Raw genomic sequence first — 13,534 nt, 5'->3', positions numbered from 1 at the left:
AATTTATGGTCATATAGTCTAATGTAGTCAGCTTCCATTTTAGTTTTAACATATACTTTGACCTAGGGTACAGTGAAAGTGACATCTTATCCCCAACAGTAAAAGTACTCCGATATACCAGTATCAATAGCTGAGATTGTAAGAAACTGAGAGATTTATGGACACAGCTCAGTGTATCATGGAAACCAGCATCCCCTCCATGCACTCTGTCTACACTTCACACTGCAAGGCAGCCACAGGATCCCACCCAACCCTCACCTGGGACATTCTCTCTTCCCATCACCAGCCCCCTCAAACAACAAGCAGAAGATAGAAAAGTCTGAAAGCACGTACAACTGGCTTCAAGGACAGCGTCTATCCCACTGTTAAAAGATTATTGAAAAATCCCCTAGCACAATAAGACAGAGCCTTGGGCTCACAAGCTGACTTATTATGACCTTGCATCCTAGTGCCTGCCTGCAGTGAACTTTCTGTGTAGCTGTAATTCTTCATTCTGCTTTCTGTTATTGCTTTTCCACCTCAATATACTGTTGAAATTGTCTTTATGGAAGGCATGCAAAACAAAGCTTCTGACTCCACCTTGCTAGATATGACAGTAATAAACCAGTTGACAAGTTTACATCAAAGTTCAATGTAAATTTATTATCAAAGTATATATACTGTATGTCACCATATACAACACTAAGATTCATATTTTTGCAGGCATTCACAATAGATGCAAAGAAACGCAATAGAATGAATGAAAGACCATACCAACAGGGTGGACAAACAATGTGCAAAAGATGACAGACTGCACAAAGACAAAAAGAAGGGAAAAAGAAAATAATAATCATAATAGTAATAATAATAAATAAATAAACATTAAATATCAAGAATATCAAATGAAGAGTCCTTGACAGTGAATCCCTAGGTTGTGGGAACAGTTCAGTGATGGGGAGAGTGAACTTGAGTGAAATTATCCCCTCTGGTTCAAGATCCTGATGGTTGAGGGGTGATAACTGTTCCTGAACCTGGTATTGTGAGTCCTGACATTCCTGTACGTTCTTCCTGATGGCAGCAGTGAGAGGAGAACGTGGCCTGCGTGGTGGGTGTCCCTAATGATGGATGCTGCTTTCCTGCAATAATGCTCTGTTTGGATTTGCTCGATGGGTGGGAGTGATTTACCCCTGATGGACTGGGCCGTAACCATTACTTTTTGTAGCATTTTCCATTCAACAGTGTTGGAGCCATGTATTCTATGCTATGCACTTATTATGTACATTATGGTAACTGGTCACATCAGTGGGGGCTTGGTAATGGTGAAGGGGATAAGTTATGTACCGATGTTTATTTCATGGCAGCTTGCAGTTTGGGACTGCGGAGGTCATATCTTTGCTGTCCATTGAGACATCACTCAATAATGCTTAATTGCATTTTTACTAATTGCTAATAAAGAATTGAAATAGGGAATCCAACTCTTTGGAGTAATTATTAAAACAGTAGGCACATCACACAAGTATAACACATCCATGGGGTTGCAAGCTAGTGGCTATAATTTTGTTTTGATTTTGGATCAATTTTTTGCTGCTATTAATGGCATCGGTGTTTCTATACCAGACTGTGATGCAACCAGTCAATATACATCTATAGAAGTTCATCAAAGTTTTAGATTATGTGCTGGGCCTAGAAGGATCTGTTGACAGGTCCTCTGGAATCTAGTCAATAGACTTGAAACAAAATGTTTAACAGAGGATCCTACTCTCCCCACTGAGGTTTACAGGGATACAACATATCCTAGATCAGATTCAGACTTATTTATCACATGAGCATTGAACCATACAGTGAAATGCATCGTTTGCACTAAAACAACCAACACACTTAAAGATGTGCTGGGGGCAGCCAGCAAGTGTCTCCACACATTCTGGCACCAACGTACTACGTCCACAATGTTCTGCAGAACAACGCAGAATACAGAAAAATGTACTCAAATAAGCAACAAAACAACAACAAAACAAACCGTTTCCTTTCTCCTGCACACCCTCCATCCATACACATGGACAACTAACATCTTCAGAAGGTAAAGAAGAGGTGTAGAAGAGATTGTAAATCAGAATATAAACATGTAAACACAGTAATTTTATGTTAAACAGGGAAGTAAAGAGCACCTAGTGCAAAATGCAATCCAAATACCAAACTTAATGTTTTCCTTGCAATGTGAAAATAATAAAAAATACATCTCCACTTACAACTGCCATAGAAGTGATTGATTCGTTGTCCATCGTATCTGGTGATTACAGGCAGAAGTCTGTGTTGTAGAGTTTTTAAAGTGGTAAAGCTGTTGCACTGGAACAGTTCAATATAGAAGCAAGGATGTAAAGGTGAGGCTTTATAAGGTATTGGATAGACTGCACTGGCAGTATTGTGAGAAGTTTGGGCCCTTTACCTAAGAAAGGATGTGCTAGCATTGGAGAGGTTCCAGAAGAGATCTACGAGAATGATCCCCAGAATGAAAGTGTTAACGTATGAGGAGTGTTTGATGTCTCTGGCCTGTACTCTCTGGAGTTTAGAAAAATGAGGGAGGATCTAAACAACCTTAGAATAGAGGGACATCTTTTTAGAACAGAGATAAGGCAGAATTTCTTTAGCCATAAGGTGATGAATCTGTGTAATTCATTGCAACAGTTGGCTGAGGAGACCATGATTGGGTAATTTAAAGCAGAAGTTGATTCTGTAGGTTCTTGATTGGTAAGGCCGTCAAAGGTTATGGAGAAAAGGCAGGCAAATGAAGTTGAGAAGGATAATATATCAGCCATGATGAAACCAACATGGTGGGCCAAATGGCCTAATTCTGCTCCTATGTCTTATGGTGGCTTGACTTCGTAATTCTGAGTCCTGTGGTCGGGGTAGTCATCACAACTGCTGTTTTTCTTCTTGCAGTGGATGACCATGACTTCTGTGCCTTACCATGCCCTTTGCTCCTCTCGAAGCATCGTAGAATCATCTGCATGGCCATTAGATCTCACAGTTGATCTGCCCAGTCCACCACAGCTGACTTTGCATTCTAAACAGACATGTCCCAGCCTCACTGGGGTAGGAGGCCGCCAACTACTTTCACCTAGATTACCCCGCCTACTGAAGCAGTGTACCATTGCTTCGGCAGACGGGCCACAACAGCTGTGGCATTTAAACAGTATCTTGGAGCTACAGCCTAGAGTTGAATGTCCAGTGAGGACAAAGGTGATTAAGCTGCCCCAAAACAGACAAGATAAGAATTTTGCCAGATATACTACTCCTCCTTGGACATCCCATATAGCCCTGCCCTATAATTCAAGTATTAAAATCGGTTGGCTCATAGCTGCTCATTAATCTCAGTCTCTGAGGAACTGAGCAGGAAGAAGTCCATCAGTAGATATGGCATTCAGAATACTTTGAATATACATTAAGCAAATAATATTAAAATGATCTCCTCTTACATTCACCAACAGTTGTTGCATAGGAGTCTTTGAAGAGAAAAGTTTATGTTATTGATCTGTGGCAGAGAGTTCAGTTTCAAAGACTATACAACGCATGGTCTTAATATTAGCAACATACAAGTTCAGCAGGTTTCCAGCATCTGCAGACTTTCTTGTGTTTTTCTGTAATATTAATTAATACTTATTTATGATTTTTTTTAGTATTTGCACATTCAGTGTTTAATTTTGGTTGCGTGTAGTTTTTCATTGATCCTATTCATTGTATCTACTCTGAATGTCCACAAGAAAATAAATCTCAGGCTGGTATATGGTGACGTATACTATACCTGCTTCGATAATAAATAAATTAGAACTTTGAGCTTTCAACTTTCATTGATCATGTGAATAATTGTTACAGTGGCAAACATCATTGAATTTACCTGTGTTCACATGGTACCAAGTCTATTGTACAGGAGGTACCTAATGAAGTGGCTTCTAAGTGTACATCCATAATGTAGTCAGTGTAGATTATGCTGCCTTAATTAGTGACAGTGTTATCCACTGATCCGCTAGTTAAACCCAGTGAAGACAATAGGTAACACTTTATTAGGTACCTGCTGTACCTAATAAAGTGGCAACTGAGTATATGTTTGTAGTCTTCTGCTACTGTAATCCATACACTTCAAAGTTTGATGTGTCGTGCATTGAAAAATGCCCTTCTGCACATCTTTATTGTAACATCTGGTTATTTGAACTATTGTGTTCTTTCTGTCAACTTAAACCAGTCTGGCCATTCTCCTCTGACCTCTCTCATTAACAAGGCATTTTTCCCACAGAACTGTCACTGATTGGATGTTTTTTTTTTTTGTTTTTCGCACCAGACTCTATAAACTCTAGAGACTGTTGTGCATGAAAATCCCAGAAGATCAGTAGTTTCTGTGATCTTCAAACCATCCCATCTGGCACCAACAAATCATGCGATGATTAAAGCCACTTAGATTACATTTATTCTCCAATCTGATGTTTGGTCTGAACAACAACTGAACTGTTTGGTCGTGTGCACATGCTTTTATGCATTGAGTTGATGCCACAAGATTTGCTGATTAGATATTTGCATTACGACCAGATGTAAAGGTGTACCTAATAAAGTGGCCACTGAGTGTAAGGTCATTCTCAAAATCAGCAACACAAGAGATTCTTCAGATGCTGGAAATTAAGAGCAACAAAGGAAATGCTGAAGGAACTCAGCATCTATGGTAGAAAATGTACAGTTGACATTTTTGGGTGAGATGATGAAAGGACAAAGTGGGAGGATTCTTTAGTCCAGATGAAGGGTCTCAGCTCGAAACATCGACTGTTGATTCCTCTCCAGAGCTGCTGCCTGATCTGCTGAGTTGCACAAACATTTTGTGCTTGTTTCTCAAAGTCAGTGGTTTTATATCTAAAGTGAAATGTTAAAGGAAGTTTCTTTTTATGGGTATAAGAGACCCTTTTGTTTAATTGCAGAAGAATCGGATGAATTGACTCCCCGCAAAGGTGCAGGGTAGGACCAAGTAGAGGTGCTGCTTCATGTCTCCAGGGACCATGGTTTGAACCAAATCTTAGGTGCTCTCTGTGTGGAATTTGCATGTTCTCCCATATGTCCGTGTGAGTTTTCTCCTGTTGCTCCAGTTTGCTCCCAGATTCCAGAGATGCAGATTAATGGGTTTCTATAAATTGCCCTTAATGTCTGGACTCAATGGGCTCAACAGCTTGTTTCATGTTGGGTTTTTTTCTATGACTCCTTAACTCCATGCCTCAGCCCCCTGATATTTCTCACTCTGTGTGATAACCAGGTGAATTGTACGCTGGTTAGAGGATGTTTCCAATAATGAGGGAGTCTCAGACCAGTGGCCACAGCATCAGAATATAAGGTCGCTCCTTTAGAACAAAGATGAAGAGGAAATTCTTTAGCCAAAGAGTGGCAAATCTATGGAATTTGTTGCCACAGATGGTTATGGAGGCCAAGTCATTGAGTATATTTAAAGCAGAGTTTGACCAGTTCTTGATTAGTAAGGCTGTCAAAAGTTACAGGGAGAAGGAAGGATAAAGGTGTTGAGAGGGATAATAAATTGACCATAACAATGGTAGAGCATACTTGATGGGCAAAATGGCCTAATTCTGCTTCTCTGTCTTATGGTCTTATGGCTATATGAAATTAGTTCTAGATTATCAGTGCCACAAGACAACAGCATCCATCATCAAGGACTCCACAGTCCAGGCCATGCTACTACAATTGGGAGGGAGGAACTGGAGTTACAGGAACCACAGCACCTGGGTCAGAAACAGTTATTACCCTTCAACCAGCAGGCTCCTGAACCTGCATGGATGGCTTCACTCACCTCAACACTGAACTAATTCCACAACCTACAGCTCGTTTTCAAAGACTCTACAGCTCATGTTCTCAATTATCTATCTATCTATCTATCTATATTGTTTTTTTTCTATTTCTATGCTTTGTTTTCTTTTGCACATTGGTTGTCAGCCTTTCTGTGGAGTTTTAAATTGATTCTGTTGTATTTTGTTCTACTGTAAATGTATCTTAGGGTGATATGGGTGGCATATACGTACTTTGATAGTTTACTTTTGGACTATTTTGAACGTGTGTGTGTGTGTGTGTGTGTGTGTGTGTGTGTGTGTGTGTGTGTGTGTGTGTGTGTGTGTGTGTGTGTGTGTGTGTGTGTGTGTGTGTGTGTGTGTGTGTGTGTGTGTGTGTGTGGGTGCAGTTTCGGGTGGTAGCAAGGGTTACTTCTTTTCCTTAAACTATCCAGCATAAGATAATGTCAGGGGATGTGTGAAGGAGCCGTGGGGCTGACGTCAGCGAAGACGGAGCTGTCCATCGTGGTAGTTCTGAAATCACAAACTAGCCAGTTCCACTCAGCTCTCTGACAGGACACTTCAACTCCTTCGCACAGAGTCTTTCCCCTGAGCTTCGCAGTGATGATGTGCGCACTGTTGGTCGGTAAGTGAGGGAAATGTTTGTCTTGTTACTGGTAGCGTTTTTATTGCCGGTTCCCGGGGCTCAGAAACATCTCTGTAAGTGCACAGTAGACGTGCTTCATACACTCGTGGAATTGTCAACAGCAAAGGGTAGTCCCAGACTGCGATTTCAACTTTAGCTCTTTATTAAACAGCTCTTGTTTTTGTAATAGGCCAGTTTGTGACAGCCTGAATGAAAATGTTATTAGAACACTTTTTAACAATTTCTTCAATATAAAGAGCATTGGCGGCGTTTCATGCATTAAGATACATTGAAGATTATTCTTACGACTACATTGTTGCGTTTGACCGAACCTTTCTCGCGTTCTAGAAGTTCTCAGTGTTTGTCACAGCATCCAAAGATCTTTGAAATCTGCGCTGTAAGTTAAAAAAGGGAAGGCCAGTGCATAACAAGCTCCCACAAAGGCAAACGATCCTGCCCTGTCGGTAAGTTCAAGCTGAATATGGTTTAGTATAAAGGTGGAGCAATATTTGCAATTATCCCGATACCATTGAAGTTTTGAAAAGAGTTATGACTTATGAAGAAAGACTGAGTGTGCTGGGGCTTTGCTCTTTGGAGCCACGGAGTATGAGAGGCGACTTGATAGAGGTGCCGAAAATTATGTGAGGCGTAGATAGGGTGGACAGCCGGAGCCGTTTTTTATTTCTCAGCTCGGTAATGTCCAATATCAGAGGCCATTCATTTAAGATGAGTGGAGGAAAGTTTGGTGGAGATGTCAGAGAAAGGTTTTTCACACAGGGAACTGGCTGCCTGAAACGCACTGCCAGGAGTGGCGATAGAGGCTCTTAGATGTGTACATAGATGTAAGAAAAATGGACGAAATGAGCAATGTAAGAGTGAAGGGTTAGATGGATAGTGGATTATGTTTATATAGGTCGGTGCAACAGCGAGGGCTGAAGGACCTGTACTGTGCTGTACTGTTCTAAGTTCTATGAACTCCAGAACCTATGTTATACAATATCATCGTAGAACATACAGGTGAATGTATTGGAAAATTAAAGGCCCTTTTCATTAACTTCCACATTCAGCGTGATAAAGAGTCATTCAGTCTTAATTAAATTAAAGGGGGCTATTAATGTCTATAGAAATAGTTCCATGTTAACTCCAGGCATAAATAAAGCCCTGATTGAGTGCTATAGGATGGTAGATGAGAAAATTGAAAGGTCTAACTTTCTGAAACAGGCAGTTATCATTAGTTATCCTGGCTGAATAAAGGGCAGATTAGATTAGGTGCTGAACAGAATGCTTCAGGGAAAGATGCACTTTACAAACATTTAACTGCTTCTCCCCAATCACACCTCAAACAAAATTAAACTCCCTAAAGGTTTAATTGGGGTAGGGGTATACATCTCTCAAAATCAAGTGTGCCTGTGACGTCTCGGTGAGATTCCTGTTAAAATAGGCAACAGTGCAATTAATATTAATATGTGGCTTGAAAATTCTTTTGCCCACAGTTTTAGTGCAGAAATTAATTCGGTGATTTGAATGTCTGTAAAACCGAAGAAAGAAATTCCACAGCCTTGATTACAAATCAAGGATATATATATCATGGTTCTGGAAAAAGGCCAGTAAAATCATAAAGGATCCCAACCACATTGCTCATGGACTGTTTGTCCCACTCCTGTTAGGGAGGAGGCTACATAACATCCACGCCAGGACCACCAGACTCAAAAACAGTTACTTTCCTCAAGAACTAAATCTGATTAACACCTCCACCCACTCAACACCCCTCACAACCACTATTTTATCATTTCCTGCCAAAATCTCCTCCTGTGCCTAGTATTGCTTTATGGACATAACATCAGTTTATGTATATCTATCTTATGTATGTATGTATATATATATATATATATATATATATATATATATATATATATATATATATATATAGTATTTTTATTATTGTGTTCTTTATCTGATTGTGTGTGTGTGTTATTTTTGTGCTGCATTAGATCCTGCATAACAATTATTTTGTTCTTCTTTACACTTGTGTCCTGGAAATGACATTAAACAATCTTGAAATGGAAGATTAAAGTGATCTTAACACATTGATTTTAGTCAGCAATTTAAGACCAGCCTCTGTAGTAATGTGTTGCCTTCGTCGTTGATTCTGAATTTCTTCAGCCAGAGAGTGGTGAATCTGTGGAATTAGTTGCCACAGGTGGCTGTGGAGATCAAATTATTGAGTGTATTTAAAGTGGAAAATGACAGATTCTTGATTAGTAAAAGTATCAAAGGTTATGGGGAGAAAGCAGGAGAATGGGGTTGAGAGGGAAAACAAATCCGCTATGATCGAATAGCAGAGCAGACTCCATAGATTGAATATCTTAATTTTGCTCCTATGTCTAATGGTCTTAATTTCCTTTAAACTTTTATTATCCTCTTTGAAAGGGGGAAACCTTCAGGTACATGATTCAAAACATCTCAGCCAATGGAAAGAAACGATAGTAAAGAATCTTCTATCCTGCACCAACTCCCTACTTTCTATTAACCCTTCCCCTCCCCCCATAGCTATTGGTGATATTTTGCAAGGCTGATATTGTAGGAGGGACAAGTTAAATTAAGAAGTTGCTAAAACACTTTAGTGTCTATTGGGAAAAGAGCATGTTACATTAGATAAATTAGTATGTTGTAAATAAATGATTGGATGGTCTGGAGAGAGTCGGCATTAGTGGGGAGTAAAAGCATGCCTTCCCAGAAAGACCAGAGCTGATCAAAATCAGCACTGGGTGAGTGCTTAGCCCACCACTTCTGGCTTATCTGTGCTTCTGCTATCCACTAATGATCAGAATGAATATTTCTGCAGGCTTTATGTTTGGACAGCTCCCGGAAAAAGGCCAGTAATATCATGAAGGATCCACCCACCTTGCTCATGGATTGTTTCTCCAAATCCCATCAGGGAAGAGGTTTTGCCACATCAACACCAAAGTTCAAAGTAAATTCATTATCGATGTACATATGTTGTACGTCAGCATACACCACCCTGAGATTCATTTCATATGGTCATTCATAGTAGAATAAAGAGATACAACAAAATCAATGAAGAACTACATATAAACAAATACTGACAAGCAATCAATGTGCCAATATTGTCTTATATTGTCTTATATGTGCAAATACAAAACAAAGTAATAATAGTACATAAATAAGTAAATAAATAATACTGAGAACATGAGTTGTAAAGTGCTTGGAAGTGAATCTGTAGTTTGGGAAGTCAGTTCAGTATTGAGGTGAAAATTTCTGTATTGAAAATTTCCACTCTGATTCAAGGGCCTGATGGTTAAAGAGTAATAACGGTTCCTGAGCCTGGTTGTGTGGGATCCCAGGCTCCTGTACCTTCTTCCTGAAACCACTAAACTCGAAAACAGTTACTGCCCTTAAGCTGTCAGACTAATCAGTACCTTTACCCATTAACCCATCCCACTAACTCCACCATCACTAGATACACATAGTCTTTTGTCACTTTATGTCCATGCAATCAGTCTATGTATATAACAGTTATTTGTACTGTGTGTTTCATAGGAATGCTCTTATAATTATACTTATTCTGGGTTTTTTTGTTTTTTGTTATTTTTATATTGTGTTCTTTATGCTTATTGTGATTTTTATGCTGCATTGGATTCAGAGCAGCAATCATTTCATTCTCCTTTACACTGATGTACTAAAGAAAGACAATAACAATCTTGAATCTTAAAGCTGAACACAAGCTGCCTTCTAATATATGACTACAAAGCTTGTGTTCATGATCTCCGGAATGTGAATAACAGCACTGACAAATTGGACAATAAAGTGAATGAAAGTTCACTGCATTTGAAAGCTTGAAAGCATGCACCACCAGTCTCAAGGACAGCTCCAATCTGGCTGTTATATTCTTGACAATAAAGATGAACTCCTGGTCTCATAATCTCCTTCATTATGGCCATTGCACTTTTTTGTATCTACCTGCACTGCACTTTCCTGCAACTGGGGATAGCTACAAATGAATTATGAATACAAAATCAGTCTTGGTCATTTCAAAATTGTTTATTGTTATTCTTCAGCACTTACTTATGCCCATCACCCCTTGTAGGGCATAGGCCACCGATAGCAGCTCATCAGAATCCTCTGTCCTGGGCAATTCTTTCAAATTGTCCCGAGGTGTAGCTTATTGAAGACCCTTTCTCTCCCAGGAATGAGATCTTTGCAGCTTCTGTTGCTGTTTCTGTAGCTCTGGGTTTCTGTGCGATGGAGGTGGTAGCCCCAAGTTCAACCATCCTCCTTTTACAACTGGGCTTGAGACTGTCCATGGTGGAGTTTACCTGCACTGCACTTTCTCTGTAACTGTAGCATTCTATTCTGCATTCTGTTACACAAGGAATTCTGCAAATGCTGGAAATCCAGACCATTGCATATAAAATACTGGAGAAACTCAGCAGGTCAAACAACATTTTTGGAGAATAAGCAGTCAATGTTATAGGCTGAGTCCCTTCTTCAGGATCGAAAAGGAAGGGAGCAGAAGCAAGAATCATGTTTTCTCTTGTACTTACTCAATGCACTGATATGATTAAGTGACATCAGGGAATAAGCTACGTAGCATCCCCACCAGGACCACCAAATTCAAAAACATTTCTCCCAAGTAGTAAGGCTGATCAACACCTCAATCCACTAACCCACCACAACGACCTTATCATTACCTAACAGAATTATCTTACGTACAGACCTAGCATCACTTAATGGGCATACAATCAGTCTATGTATATAAACTATCACATGTATCTACAGTATATTTACTATCTTTTTTATTATTGTGTGCTTTTTCATATGCTGCATCAGATAACAGAGTAATATTATTTCATTCTCCTTTACATTTGTGCACTGGAAATGATGTTAACCAGTATAAATGACGTGAAAACAAGGATTTCACTGTACCTCGGTACACATTAAAGTAATTTGTTAATCACCTTTGGACTATTCTTCGGCAGACCACCTTGCTAAGTTTACGCAGTATCCCTGCAATATACCAGACTTGATACTGGGTCTCACATAGTCTAGACTAATACAAAGTAAGTCACTATTGTGATCTCTTGCTTTCAGCCTGAAATTCAGGGTGTGCTGGAGAGTAATTCCTCAGTCACACCAACAACAGCCTGTTTGCTATGACTTTGGGAAATTGCAGCAAGTAAGTAGAATGGTGTTCTAACAGAACACAGGCATTTTGTACAGTCTTTCTATGTGTTGAAGTTCACTAAAATAAAGATGATAAGCAAACAGAGACAGTGTGCAGACATAGTGCAGTCACCCAGGCTGAATGTGGCCCTTGAAAACCCAATTTGTACAGCCTTTCTATTCAAGCCTGGGAACCAAAGTCACCAGGCATATCAAGGTAACATAAAGGTACAAATGAAGGTAACACTTACCATTGGACAGTTACTTTACTAATTCTCAAGTTTTATTGCCCTTCAACACATAGATTTGATTGGTTACCAACACCTGAAATAGGTATATGATTGATACTTAAACGTGCAAATAATGGGATTCGGAAGTGCACGGATTTTCTATTGAATCAGTGTTTGTATCTGACTAGATTCAAGATTGTACAATGTCATTTCCACTACACAAGTGTAAAGCAGAACGAAATAATTGTTACTCCAGATCTAATACATCACAAAATAAAAAACATAATAAGATAAGGAACACAGTCATAAAAGTTCAAAGGTCAAAGTAAATGTATTATGAAAGTACATATATGTCACCATATACAATCCTAAGATTAACCTTCTTGTGAGCATACTTAATAAATCCATAATAGAATAATAACCGTAATAGAATCGATTAAAGATTTCACTAACTGGGTGTACAACCAGTGTGCAAAAGACACCAAATTCTGTAAATACAAAAATAAATAAGCAATAAATATTGACAATGTAAGTTGAAGAGTCCTTGAAAGTGAGTCCATAGGTTGTGGGAATATTTCAGTGATGGGGCAAGTGAAGTTATCCACTTTGGTTTAAGAGCTTAAACCAAACTCTTAAATCAAAGTGGATAACTTCACTTGCCCCATCACTGAAATATTCCCTGATGGCACCAGTGAGAAGAGTGTGCATGACCTGGGTTGTGGGGTCCCTGATGATGGGTGCTGCTTTCCTCTGACAGCATTTCATGCACATGTGCTTAGTGGTGGGGAGGAACTTACCCATGATGCACTGATGAGCCATATCAATTACTTTTGTGGGATTTTCCATTCAAGGACGTTGGTGTTTCCATACCAGGCTGTGATGTAGCCAATCAATATACTCTCCACCACACACTTTTGTCAAAGTTTTAGATGTCTTGTCGAATCTTCACAAACTCCTAAGAAAGTAGAGGTGCTGCCATACTTTCTTTGCAATTGCACTTACATGATAGACCCAGGACAGGTCCTCTGAAGTGATAACATGAATGAATTTACTGACCCTCTCCACCTCTGATCCTTTGTTGAGGATTGGCTGTTATTGTGGCACCACTCAACCAGATTTACAATCTCTCTTTACGCTGATTCATTACCACTTTTGATTGATCCTATGACAGTGGTGCCATCAGCAAACTTGAATATGGCACTGGAGCTGTGCTTAACCACAAAATCATAAATGTAAAAGCCAGTAGAGCAGGGGCTAAGCACTCAGCCGTGTGGTGCACCTGTGCTACTGCAGACTGTGGAGAAGATGTTGTTGCCAATTTGAACTAACAATGGTCTGCAAGTGAAGAAATTGAGGATCCAATTACACAAGGAGGGCATTGAGGCCAAGATCTTGAAGCTTGTTGATTAGTTTTGAGGGGATGATAGTACTGAATGGCAAGCTGCAGTTGATAAAGAGCCTCCTGATGTATACATCTTTGCTGTGCAGATGTTCTAGGGTTGAGTGAAGAGCCAATGCCATGGCATGTGCTATGGACCTGTTGCTGTGGTAGGCAAATAGGAGCAGATCCAAGTCACTTTTCAGGCAGGAGTTGATATAAATAATTTAGAAGATGATTAGCTCACGTGGTTGATGGTTGGGTTGGGTTGTTCTCCAATCTTGACAAATTACTTGCAAATGTTTCATCA

General features: G+C 39.6%; 1 protein-coding gene across 2 annotated transcripts in view; it reads left to right on the top strand.

Annotated features, from left to right (window-relative positions):
• Positions 1-6,327: 6,327 nt before the first annotated feature.
• gfral (GDNF family receptor alpha like) overlaps positions 6,328-13,534 on the top strand; it is a 61,415-nt gene continuing 54,208 nt past the window's right edge. For both annotated transcript variants that reach the window (XM_073056704.1, XM_073056703.1), the window contains exon 1: positions 6,328-6,432. In XM_073056704.1, coding sequence (XP_072912805.1) covers positions 6,411-6,432 — 22 coding nt within the window. In that variant the 5' untranslated portion in view covers positions 6,328-6,410. The remainder of the gene's footprint in view (positions 6,433-13,534) is intronic.

This window comes from Hemitrygon akajei, chromosome 9 (assembly GCF_048418815.1).
Source record: "Hemitrygon akajei chromosome 9, sHemAka1.3, whole genome shotgun sequence".
Taxonomy (NCBI): Eukaryota; Metazoa; Chordata; class Chondrichthyes; order Myliobatiformes; family Dasyatidae; genus Hemitrygon; species Hemitrygon akajei.
The sequence above is the reverse complement of the archived record's forward strand: the minus strand, read 5'-3'. Positions and strand labels throughout refer to the sequence as shown.